The 12,303-nt window shown below is 37.8% G+C and overlaps 2 protein-coding genes across 4 annotated transcripts; both read left to right on the top strand.

Moving 5' to 3' along the window:
• Positions 1-675: 675 nt before the first annotated feature.
• LOC103971798 (solanesyl-diphosphate synthase 1, mitochondrial) lies at positions 676-8,037 on the top strand. Of its 3 annotated transcripts, none has more exons than XM_009385923.3 (12): positions 676-987; positions 2,230-2,322; positions 2,781-2,861; positions 3,006-3,077; positions 3,303-3,434; positions 3,566-3,652; positions 4,011-4,082; positions 4,784-4,869; positions 5,060-5,192; positions 5,286-5,375; positions 7,104-7,202; positions 7,677-8,037. In XM_009385923.3, the coding sequence occupies exons 3-12, from the start codon at positions 2,823-2,825 to the stop codon at positions 7,854-7,856; spliced, it is 990 nt and encodes a 329-aa protein (XP_009384198.3). In that variant the 5' UTR covers positions 676-987; positions 2,230-2,322; positions 2,781-2,822; the 3' UTR covers positions 7,857-8,037. The 3 variants fall into 3 exon arrangements, with proteins under 3 accessions (XP_009384198.3, XP_018676143.2, XP_064988153.1); XM_018820598.2 differs by having other exon boundaries at positions 677-987; positions 2,233-2,322; XM_065132081.1 differs by lacking the exon at positions 2,230-2,322 and having other exon boundaries at positions 677-987.
• Positions 8,038-9,172: 1,135 nt separating this feature from the next.
• Positions 9,173-10,739, top strand: LOC135626636 (uncharacterized). The gene is made up of 3 exons (XM_065132082.1): positions 9,173-9,334; positions 9,489-9,554; positions 9,714-10,739. Exons 1-3 carry the CDS (start codon positions 9,332-9,334, stop codon positions 10,185-10,187), a joined length of 543 nt encoding a protein of 180 aa, XP_064988154.1. The 5' UTR covers positions 9,173-9,331; the 3' UTR covers positions 10,188-10,739.
• Positions 10,740-12,303: the final 1,564 nt, after the last annotated feature.

Raw genomic sequence — 12,303 nt, 5'->3', positions numbered from 1 at the left:
GTAATGATTTGAACGCGATGTTCTGCCGTTCCTTAGACTTGCCGATGATTGCACAGTCAAATCATGAACCACTAGTTGGATGCATGAAGCAAAGGATAAACCAAATCCTTGACAGTTCAAAGAATTCAATGCTCTTCAAAACTTGGCAGCATGATGACTGAAGATGAATGATGCTATTGTGTTTTAGATACTGATTAGGTTGTCATGCTTAAGGTGGATTGATCATTTTGTTAGCTTAACACATTTTACCTGAGGTTTCCTGTGGAAAGAATTCAGCTGACCTATGTGTTCTGGAAAAGAAATGTTATTGCTTTGGTTTGTATTTGGAGAAGAAATAGTAATATGCCTATATAGCTGTAAGAACAGAGATTTTTTTTTCTTTTTTTTACGAAAGATAAATGAAGAAGATGAGATTTAAATCATTTTTATCGAAAAGGAAGCTGATGTTTTCTGCTTTGAACTAAATGTAAAATAAATTAATTAAAGAATAATGGAATAAACATTAAAAATTATATTAAAAAAAAGGTAAAATTCAAAAATAGTGCGACAAGATTGAGTGTAAAAGATCGCAAAGGACCACATCGACCCTGAAACGCAGCAGGGGGTTTACTTGCACGAACAAGTTCGAGAGGGGCGTTTGTGTATAAAAGGGCGGCGGCGACGACCACAACTGATTGGAGTCTCCCCACATGAGGAATTAGAGAACTAGGGTTTCTCCACGACGAGGGCTTCTCTCCCTGATCGGAGAAGGGAACCGTGGGAGAAAAGAACCCCCCTCGATCCGATCCCTCAGCCTATTGGCGCCTTGTGGTTTCGGGTTGGTTGTGGTGTGGTTGCCTTCAGCCGTCGAGGATGTACTTGAGATGGGCTCTGAGGAGTTTGGTGAGCCGGTCGAGGACCGGGGCTTCTGGCCTGCATGGCGGTAGATTCTTCTCCGCTGCTTGCTCTGGAGCTCCCTTGACCCGGAACCCTGCCAAGATCCCCAAGGTGCGATCTCTCTCTTGCCAACTGTTTTGGCTTGATTTTTGATGTGGGTTTTATTGGTTTTGGTACAGGGTTGGTTTCCTATGATTTTATATTGTGTTATTCGTAATAATTCCCTTGTCAGATTCTCTATGCATGCGTTTTGCTGTTTACCTTCTTGACAATTGATGTGGTTGGCATATGGTATAAATTTGACGTTTTGCTTTTGACTGTAAGTTGTTCTCCGAGTTCTTTCGTGTGGATAACGATAGCTAGCTGCTTGATACCTGTGCTTAGTTGGATTTGAAATCTTGATTAGGAGTATTGGCCTTCGCCGGGAGACTATGTCGTTCCTTAAATTTAGGAAGATATAGAGATCTGGAGGTAATTCCCGATCTTTATTGGTGTAAATTATTGTTTCTATAGACACATGGAGGATGGGCTGGTTTGTATTAATTTGTAATTTTCTTACTTCGTTCCTGCACTGTTTACATCAACAAGAAAAAGTTCTTCCTGACAACAAACTGCAGTTGGTAAACACTAGTTGGTCATAGTATTGGGTCATAAACTACTACTCTGTGCTGGTCTTTTTATCATTTGGTGAGCCTGATACAGTGAGTTTACCAGTTGGTACAACCCATGCTGGACTGTATCCGGTGAAATTACCCAGTCCACATCCTGATTGATTATCAGACCGGTAAATTGACCTTGCCAATTGTACATACAATATATAGAACCTTGCAACGAAAAAAACTTACAATTTTTCTTTCATTGGCTTGTCACTCAAGCATCCTTCTAAACTGTGTAAGAAACATAATTCACTTATATGAGAAATCTTAATGTAAGATATGTTTGGTAACATCGTTCTTGATAGTGATGCTGTTGCTCATGCTTGCTGGTATGAGCGAACTCCTGCGACCATTGCAGTTCCTTGTTTTAAGAACGATGGCTGCTGATATCTCCCAAAAAGTATGGTCGTATTTGGAAATGCCATTCATGGATTTCATATAGTTGTTTTTTTTGCAGTGACCCAGACTAGTTATTACCTACTAAATTTCTTGCTTCAACTTTCATTGCTGCTGATGAAGGTTGAGATCTGTTGCTCTAAGTTAAATTACCACAACTTTGGGTAGGGTATATTTGATCATTTATGTTCTGCCATTAACAAAATCTGTTTCTGTTTTCTGCATGTATGCTGTCCATGTGGCGGCAACTTGAGATATGCTATATGATTCTATACTATATATTTTTTGTTCTGTGGATTAGTAGGTGTTGGCTTGCAGAGAATCTTATTTCTGGGGTGCTTGCGGCATCCATGATATCAGATATCAGATCCACCAAGACAATAGTTCGAGAGAGGTAGTATATATTTTGCATAAACATTGTTATAACTGATTCAGTGAAATTTGGCATCTGCTCTTATTTGATGTAACAAACTAATTTGATGCTTCTTGCCAATATATGATAGGACCTTCTTAAATTAGTTATGTCAAAATTTGAGCACACTTAGGTTTACCCTTCAGTTACTTCCTGCCAAGGATTCTGGTATCTATCGCTGATTTTGAAGCCTTTCATCCATAACCTAGTTTGTTGTCTTTGGTTAAGTAAAATCTTTCTTTAGAAAAATATCCTTATAGTAGAAATCATTTCCATGCTTTTGTATAAAGTTGAGAAACCACATCCAAAGGTAATATATTTGTTTAAGGAAATCATGGGGCCTTTTCTATTTTATCGAGCGTGAAAAATAGTCTTTGTTTATTTTCTTATTCAAAAATTTTCTGGTTACTAAATTGACACTTCACTGGGTATGTTTTTAGGAACCGTTGGACCCTTTCGCCTTAGTCGCTGATGAACTGTCAATGCTTGCAGATAGATTGCGCTCTATGGTGGTTGCTGAGGTGTGTGGTTTAATATTATATTGAACTTAAAATCTTCTCTCTATGTATATGATATAAAGTAAAGGTAGTTCCATGGGCTTCGGGAGGATTGTAGTTCCTTTACGTACTTATGATCGTATTAATATTCAAGTTAGTTTCTTGCAGGTTCCAAAGTTATCATCGGCTGCTGAATACTTCTTCAAAGTGGGAGTGGAAGGGAAAAGATTTCGCCCTACTGTATGAATTAGAAATTAATTACTGTTGATTCTTTGTAGAGTTTCTTGTTTGTTGGAGCTCAATCATTTGCTTCATCATGCTACATATGTTTGTAATAGTGTGACTTGTCAAAGTACTTATGGTAACATAAGAACTGTATTTCAAGCTACTTGGATAAACAGCTATAGGCATATAAACTCATTATCTGCTCTTGTTTGTGCACATAATTTAACTGCCTTTCTGCAGGTCCTGTTGTTGATGGCTTCGGCTTTGAATATGCCCATACCTGAAGCAGCTGCTAGTGGTGCCTATAACAACTTCTCGAAGGATTTACGTGCAAGGCAGCAATGCATTGCTGAAATAACTGAAATGATTCATGTTAGTCATCTAAACCTGATGTCCACCTCATTTTGCTTGATTTCAATATCATATTTGGTATTCTTTAATATATTCCTGAAAGTTACCCTTGTTGACTATGCCATGCTCCTCATTACCTAATTTTTCCTCAGGTGGCAAGCCTTCTCCATGATGATGTTCTAGATGATGCTAATACTCGGCGTGGGATTGGTTCATTGAATTTTGTCATGGGGAACAAGGTACATACTGGACATACTTTGTGTGCTTATTATGCTGAGAAATAATCACTAGTGAATATGTGTTTTTGAGTTTTAATTTTGACTCGATACTTTTGTAACCAAGGTTGAGGATGAGCCTTGGTGCCACAATAAGACTTTAGCTACCAAGGTTCACGTCACATAAAAAAGCCTCTCTGCTTGCAGGGGTAAGGCTGTGCACATTGATCCTTTTCAAACCCCACATTAGGACCTCATGTATTGGGCTGCCGTTTTTTCAAAATAGAAGTATTTGATTTTTTTTTTCAAAAAATGTGCTCCCCCAATTTTATAATACCACTTGTCTGCATGCATAAACTATTTAATTATTTTTACTATGCAGCTTGCTGTGCTTGCAGGGGACTTTCTACTTTCAAGAGCATGTGTTGCCCTTGCATCACTTAAGAACACAGAGGTACATAAATGTTTGCTGTTTTAATACCTTGTTAATTGATCCTTTTTTATGTAATTGTATGGTGTTGCTGTAAGTTGCAGTTAATTTGTGCTTCGAGTTATCATAAATTTTATGTTGTGGTACTATTTTTTCTTTCATTTTATTAATGTAACTGTAGATTGATCAAAAAATATAGTGGTAGCATAGATAGAATAGCCCAATGCTTGATGCACCCATAACTGTATTTTCTGAAAGGTCAGATGTAGAATGCAAGCTGCTTTTTGCTTGTTGATAATGTATCTGTGGATCAAATGCCTGACCTCTATGCATGAATATGTCCATGACTTAAAATCTTGAAAATGAAATGACAAAATCCATCTTGAATGATATGTTTAACTATGTTAAACATAAATACTTTGTATGTAGAGGTTTCGAGGATATAATTATAGAATTTGACCATGATAAATTTCAAATAATCTACTTTTTAGCTGATTATTTCATGTAAGAAGAAACTGATTCTATTATTTTAATAAAAAAATGTGGAGAAGATAACTTGTATAAATAGAAGATGAATTCTTAATTTTAATTTCACTATCCCTAGCATAGTGTCTAGTTTACTGATATAAATTCAATCAACTGTATGGAATGTCTGTGTTTTACATGTTTATCTGCCTTCTACGCTAATTTTTTGACACTTGTAAATATCTTGATTGTCTTTTCAGGTTGTAAGTTTATTAGCAACAACTGTAGAACACTTAGTCACTGGTGAAACAATGCAGATGACAACTAAATCCGAGCAACGTCGCAGGTGCATTTCTTTTAACTTTCTACCAGTTTTGGTCTTTTAATTTCACAAGATTTGTTTCTCCAAATTCGATTGATGGATACTCTCACACTGATGAATTCAAATAAAATTTGTTTTATCTGATTTGTTAGTTATCTTCTGATACAAATGTGGTATGTTTTTGGCCCATTGAACAATTTTTTTTTGGATGCAGCATGGACTATTATCTACAGAAGACATATTACAAGACTGCTTCATTGATTTCAAGCAGTTGCAAAGCTATTGCTCTTCTAGCAGGGCATACTGCAGAAGTTTCAAAGCTTGCATATGACTATGGCAGAAATTTGGTTTGCTACAGTTTCTTTTCTTCAAGCTGTTTTAAACACCATATTCATGTGATATTATTTGTTGGGTTGATTGGAACCTGTACTCTCTGTCAGGGTTTAGCATTTCAGCTAGTTGACGATATTCTTGATTTCACTGGCACATCAGCTTCACTTGGGAAGGGCTCCTTATCCGATATTCGGCATGTATATTTCTTTCGATTTCCTCATCTTTTATCTTATTCATCTTCTTTGTTGCTGGTTGACTTTTGAAAATGATTGAAAAAGAAATCTCACTTGAATAGTATTCTTTGTGATCAATGTAGACTTCCAGATCAGATGTTTGTGTTTGTGGTATATGCCAACCTTTTCTCATATGATTTGGCATTTTCTCTTTTGGGTGTCATTCATAAGGAGAGCATATTCTACAGTTGTTCTCTTCTAATCTTTCATACTTTAATGTGAGATCAAACAGGTGACTTTTATTAGGGAACCACATTATCACATTAGAACAAAATTTTCTAACTATCAAAACTTTTTTGTGTAGTATTATTTAATCAACAACCCATTTCTTTTTTTAGTACCTGGAATATGTGGCTTTATCTTAACAGTAGTTAAAAACCTTAGTTTATCAGTACTAGATTTATCCTAATTTAGCTCTTTTTATCCTCGTAGCAGCCATGTGGACAATCATGTCATTTGTAACTTGTGGTTTGACTTGATCTGTGATCATTGATAAAGGTGGCTGTTTTTTTTTTTTTTTGTGTGTATCTTCTTGCTTAACAAGACCTAATTGGACTCATCTTTATGTGCATGGTCTTTCATGATTTGTGATGAAGTTTTAGCAATGGATGAGGATCCACATTCAGACCCTATGTTGATCATGAGCCATATATTATGAGCATGCGGTAACATGCTAGTTTCCCTGGCAGCAGTAACATACTAATTACCTGCCAGGACACTTCTGTGGTCACAATGGTGTATAATGAGCATGACTTCGTATCCATTGGCACACATCAAGAGGCTCTGCATGCTTGGGAGGCGACACTAGCATGAGCAATCACATGTTGGTGGGCACCTAAATCCACGTGTTGCATCTCATGCTTGGGCTGTCATGCATCTTTGCATATTCGAAATGTTATTGTTCTTGTCATACATTGTGGTTTGTCAACCTGTGCTAGTCGCAGAAAAAATATCCTTTTTCTTTTAGTTACCTAAATTGCTACATCTTCTAAGTGCAAGTCAACACAAGTTCATCAGAATAAAATGACTGGTTATCACATGTTGGTGGGCACCTAAATCCACGTGTTGCATCTCATGCTTGGGCTGTCATGCATCTTTGCATATTCGAAATGTTATTGTTCTTGTCATACATTGTGCTTTGTCAACCTGTGCAGGTCGCAAAAAAAATATCCTTTTTCTTTTAGTTACCTAAATTGCTACATCTTCGAAGTGCAAGTCAACACAAGTTCATCAGAATAAAATGACTGGTTATCTAATATTTTTACCACTGGTGACCTGGCAACCTAGATTCTTATAATAGTGAGTTTAACTACTGTTGAAGATCCTCAAAGAGGCATTTTCAAGGTGCTCCTCTATGAACCATAAAGGCCTTGAACTAGAGTTAAGATTACTAATGTTCATGAATAGATCACATAGGACTTGTGGGAAGCAGTAACTTGCACCTTATGTAGCATTTTATAGGACAAATCTTGGACTCGCTCACGGACACCTCACACACACAAATCCACAACAAAAAAAGGTCTTTAATTTTGCATGATGTGTTGTCTGGACATCATCCTTTGAGCTTCTCATTTTCAAATAGCAAAATTAACAGGCTGCATAAAGGGGAAGTGGTTAATCATAATTACATGTTTGAGCTGGTATATATGTTATGATTATTTTACTTCTGTTGAGATATGTTCTATCATACAGGGAATTGTGACAGCTCCAATACTTTTTGCAATGGAGGAGTTCCCTGAATTGCATGTTGTTGTTGATCAGGGTTTTGATGATCCTGCAAATGTTGATGTTGTAAGTTTTCCATGACTAATTATCTTTTTATCAATAGGTAACTTTAATATCTCACACAAATTCTGTTAGGAGAGTATAGATGCTGTGTGGATTTTTTCAATTGATGGCATATGCATCTTATGCAGACATAAGAATACTGGCATGGTGCTCTAGTCATGTGAAGTTCATGCATTTATCTATGGTCTTACATTTTGCAATAAGAGGTGTATAATTAGATTCTGACAATACCATAACCAGGAACATCTGTGTGCAGCGTGACAATATTGGCTTATTTAGATTCTGATCTAGTCTTCATGTTTGTCTTCAGCTATGATAGTTCTGCATCATGCTTAAATGAAGGGGGTTCTGGACACTGATGTTTATACTTTAGTTGTTTATAATTCTGTCATGCTTATATGTTTTTTTTTTCCTGCAGCATGTGTGCTTAAACATGTCATAGATTTAGCTTGATCAACCTTCATCCTTTTATTGTAGGCCCTTGAATACCTTGGAAAAAGTCAAGGAATTGAGAGGACAAGAGAACTAGCAGCAGAGCATGCAAACTATGCTGCGGAAGCTATTGAAGCTCTTCCTGAAAGTGACGATGAGGATGTTTTGGTATCAAGGCGAGCCCTCGTGGATCTTACACATAGGGTTATCAGCAGAACAAAGTAAAAAATGCATCTCATGTAGATGAAAAAGAAAGCCAAAGTTGTTTTTAAATAATTGAAGAACTTTTTTCCACTACATTCTTTTACAATTTGCCTCGTTTAGTTATAATTTAATGCGGCTGGATTATTTCGACAACATGTTCACTCAAAAGTTTTCCCTTTTGTGTCAGATTTATGCTTAGACATGTAGATGGATCATGTTCTTTTTTTTCTTTTTATTTAGCTTTTGTGACCTCCAAAACTTGATTACTCTCTGGTTCCGTTGTTAAAGTGAATGGAAGTGAGAGACCAGCCTTGCTTGTGTCACATTTATGGATATTATCTATGTTTTAAGTTAGTTCATGACTCTTTTTAGGGTTAACTATATATTACTTTCAAGCATAAATGGAATTAGATGTTTTAATTTCATAATTACAGAAATTTTAATGTAATTTTTTTAAAAAGATAAAGTATAATTATAGGGAGTAATATATAATTAGTCTCTCATTTTTATCTTCAATTTGGTTGCAATATTGTAGATGGAATCTGATGTCATGGCATTGCCCTCAAAGAAAGATACGCCAGTTTACTTATCATTCATATGAATAAAATGCTCCTTCTCAACACCAATTATACACGTGTAGTTGCCAATGTGTTTGGAAGCATTGTTGTTAGTTGTTATTATTTAGATTATGGAAGTCAAATTGCTACCTAAAACTGAACTGACGTGATGGTGTATATATTTGACGTGGATGATGGAATTGGATAGAAGATTCCAAGAGGTTCTTCTTCTAGACCTTCATCCAATTGACTACAAGTGTCTCTTTTGATCCTTGCTCTCCTTTCCCATTTGACAGCCATCAGATGACTTGGCAATGCAAGCTTTTGAAGTAGAAACAGGCTAGTTGAACTCATTTCGTTCTATGGTATAAGTGAAGGAAGGCTTCAATCAATTTTGCTAAGTTTAAGATTAGTAGAAAAAAGAATTGAATGAGTTCAAACCAAAATTGGACAGGCATTAATTTACTTAGGGACACATTTGACTTTGCTATACAGTCAAATATCTCATGTGTTCCGTTTGACCAAGCCTTCCTCCAAGATTCCATATTGAGGACTCAAGCCACATGTGGAGGAATGCTTGGATCTACTCAGCAGCCAAAGAAGACCCACCCGAAGGCTATATTTATTATCTGGAAGCTGAATTCCAATATTTTGTACGGACTCTTTCCATCTTCTCGTGTGCTTCGGCGGCAGAACAATTAACTAGTCTTCCTCCTCCTCCTCCTTGCTGTTAGCTTCTGGTCTGTGATCTTTCCTTGCGCCCTTGGGATGCCTTGATTTGTGCCCTTCGACAACAAGAAGCTGGACGTCAGCTTCTTCGCGTTCCGTCCCACTGGTGTCTTCGCCGACGAGCTCATCGATGCCGTGAAGTACTTCTCCTTCCATGCCGAGGATCTCGGTTGCGTCTATAGCTCAGTGTTGAGAAGCATACATGGCAATATGGTATGTATTGCAACCTGCTTTCTTCTTCTTCTTCTTCTTCTTCTTCTTCTTCTTCTTCGCCCACTCCTTGATATAGTTTTAGTAGCTTTTAAGTTCCTCGCGGAGTATAAGCCTTCTTCTTCTTCTTCTTCTTCTTCTTCTTCTTGGCTTGCAGATTGTATGGTATGGTGCATGGTTAAGAAGGTCCCCCGATAACAGAAAGATGTTGAATGATGCTCTGGTGAGTCATAAACTATCATTTCTTATCTCCAGAAAACCAAAAAAAAAAAAACCAAGCTTTCCATGGAGTAAATCATCTCTAATTGTCATGATTAAGATTATCACAGTCATAAACTTGCATTCTTTGGAGTAATTGAGCTCAAAAGATCTGTTGTTGTAGCTATCAGTGCTAGAAGAGGTATCAACTATGGGTGTTCTCCTTCATCATGGATTCTTTGAGGCTTTCTTTGGGGAGTCCAAAGACGGCAGCTCGCTCGCCAAGTTCTCCTCCGGCGACACCATCTTCCTGAGCGCCATGGCGTCGACGCCTCGCGACGTCGCCGATCTCTCCTACGCCTGCCTGGCCCTTCACAGGACTTTCTTCGCGAAGACCGATGGGTTGTCCGCCGGCGTCCACCTCCGCTGCAACGACCAGCCGGTGGTGGCGGCGCTGATGGTGTGGAAGTCCCTCCATGCCTGCTACTCCTGGCTGCTCCGCTCCGACTACCGCAACACCATCCTCCCCTACTTCAGCCACCTCTCTCAGGACGCCCAGTTTGATGTCTTCAAGGTGGTGTACGTCAACCGCGACGAGATCCTAAACGTCAGTCCATTTCCCCCGCGAACGATCGGAGGTGGAGATGGCGAAGAATAGTCGGATCACTGACGAACATCGTGCTGCGGATTCTTCTACGCATGGCGTGCGTGTAGTTAGGGTTGTAGCTAGTGATTATATATGGCTTCCTACCTCCTGTGCTTCTTCGACCTCATCTTTGTGTGGATTGATTGCAAGCAACACTTGCCCAAGAAAACGATCAGACACAGAAGCAAAGCACGCAAGACCATATCTCAGCAAGAAAGCTTTAGGTTTCCTCCCTGAAGCGGCTGAGAGATTGATATGCCACTGGGTTTTAAGTGCACGCATGGGTTCACCAAATGATTCTTATGCTATCCATATATATATATATATATATATATATATATATATGAAATCAAGAAAGAGAAGAGAAAGAAGCAATGTTTATTCCCCCCCATGCAATTTGAGATCTGATAACACAAGTTCTCTTGCTCAAGACATGGAGGTATCTTAGGTCCATCTTTATTGATGATAACCATTGCCTTTCTGAGCACCTTGTGGTCATCTAATCAATGATCTCTTCTCATATCATCCATGATTTCCTAAACTAATCTTTGTCAAGCCAATAATGAGTTTCTTCTCTCCATTAGGGTATATGAGCTGTTGTTCTCTGTTCATTCTGAGCATGTCTCTTCAGCTATATGACACGAATTTTAATTAATCGATCTTGCCATCTATCTATATTCTGCATTTGTGTTCTTAGCATGAGGAAATGGAGGGCATGGGATGAACAGAGCCAAACATTTCATTCAGCTTAAGATTCTAATATAGTTTTTCCAAATATGAATCTGGATATGCATAGAAAGGGTTGACCAGTGTCTACCAGAACAAATGTATGCTCTTTTGAATGTTTCATTCAAGTCCACTAATAGATCATCAACCCATAGCCAAGCTGAAGTTTAAGCTCCCAGAAACAGGCTTCCTGATTGAGATAGACAGACATGGCTCTCTAAATCCAACTACAGGAGTTTCACATGATATCAATCAATATTTATATAGTTTTCTACTCCCTATTTCAATCAGATATGTGCTGTGGAAAATTCTCTCTCAAGAACCAGATCAACAAGTTGAAACAACAGTGCAATTCATACATGCTAAGCCACTTCTGATGATGATGATGATGATGACTTGCATCAGATCAAACCAAGTCAAGAGAAGCTCTTCCCAATGTATTCAGAGTGCAATCAATTTCATATATCATTTCTCCCTCATCAACCAACCAATTGACTTTGTGCTACAGAGACTGGTGCCACTTTTTGCCACTGCTACACTGTAAGATGCATACTCCACTGTAATAACATCATCATTTTGGAGGTAGGGCTTCACATAAACAGTGATGAACTATGTTGGTTTGGATATGCATCAGACTCTATCTATCTTAGCAACCCATTTCATATTTTGATAAGATTGCAAGTAGGAAAAAGTGAACATCTCTCTCTTCATCACTCTTCACAACACATGGCCATGGCTTATTTCTTTTTTGTTGGTACCCTTTCCATTTGCAACCATATCACATTGCTTGTCTAGTTGTTTTAAAGCATAGGCTCATTGTTGTCACAAAGTCACCATACTACTCTACTATGTTCAGCCTTCTCCAAATCTCCATCACAAGAATTCATTTTCTCCTAAAGCTCTCAAACCTTTTAGGGCAAAGCATCAGATGCAGTCTATGCATGGTTGTGAATTACTTCACTTGAGAAAGAGTTTAGATAGCCAATGAGCCTTTACAAGTTTCAAGATTCCCATTGCTTTGCTGTTTTTAGATGAAGAAGGTTAAGCATTTGACATTTCATACTGCTTCATTTGCTATCTGTTCTAATCATCAGCACCTTTCTTTTTTCTTGAATTGGTTGATGATGACAAATACCAGATGATAAATTATTTATAGGAGAAATATTTCACACAAATCATAGATCCTTAAATACCTAAATCTCGTTAATATCCTGAGTCATCATCATCTACATCTTCTCCAACCATAATAGTTGGCCATGGCAAAGGGGACTTTTTGTCTATATGAGATATTTATTTTTCTCACCTCTGACCTATCTTGAGTCGACCTCGTTAGGCCATACCCTCCACTGATCTCAAGAAGTTGAGATCGGCCACATCAGAAAAAGCTCATAATAATCTATCT

The sequence above is a fragment of the Musa acuminata genome, chromosome BXJ2-11, assembly GCF_036884655.1.
Source record: "Musa acuminata AAA Group cultivar baxijiao chromosome BXJ2-11, Cavendish_Baxijiao_AAA, whole genome shotgun sequence".
Classification (NCBI taxonomy): Eukaryota; Viridiplantae; Streptophyta; class Magnoliopsida; order Zingiberales; family Musaceae; genus Musa; species Musa acuminata.
The sequence above is the reverse complement of the archived record's forward strand: the minus strand, read 5'-3'. Positions and strand labels throughout refer to the sequence as shown.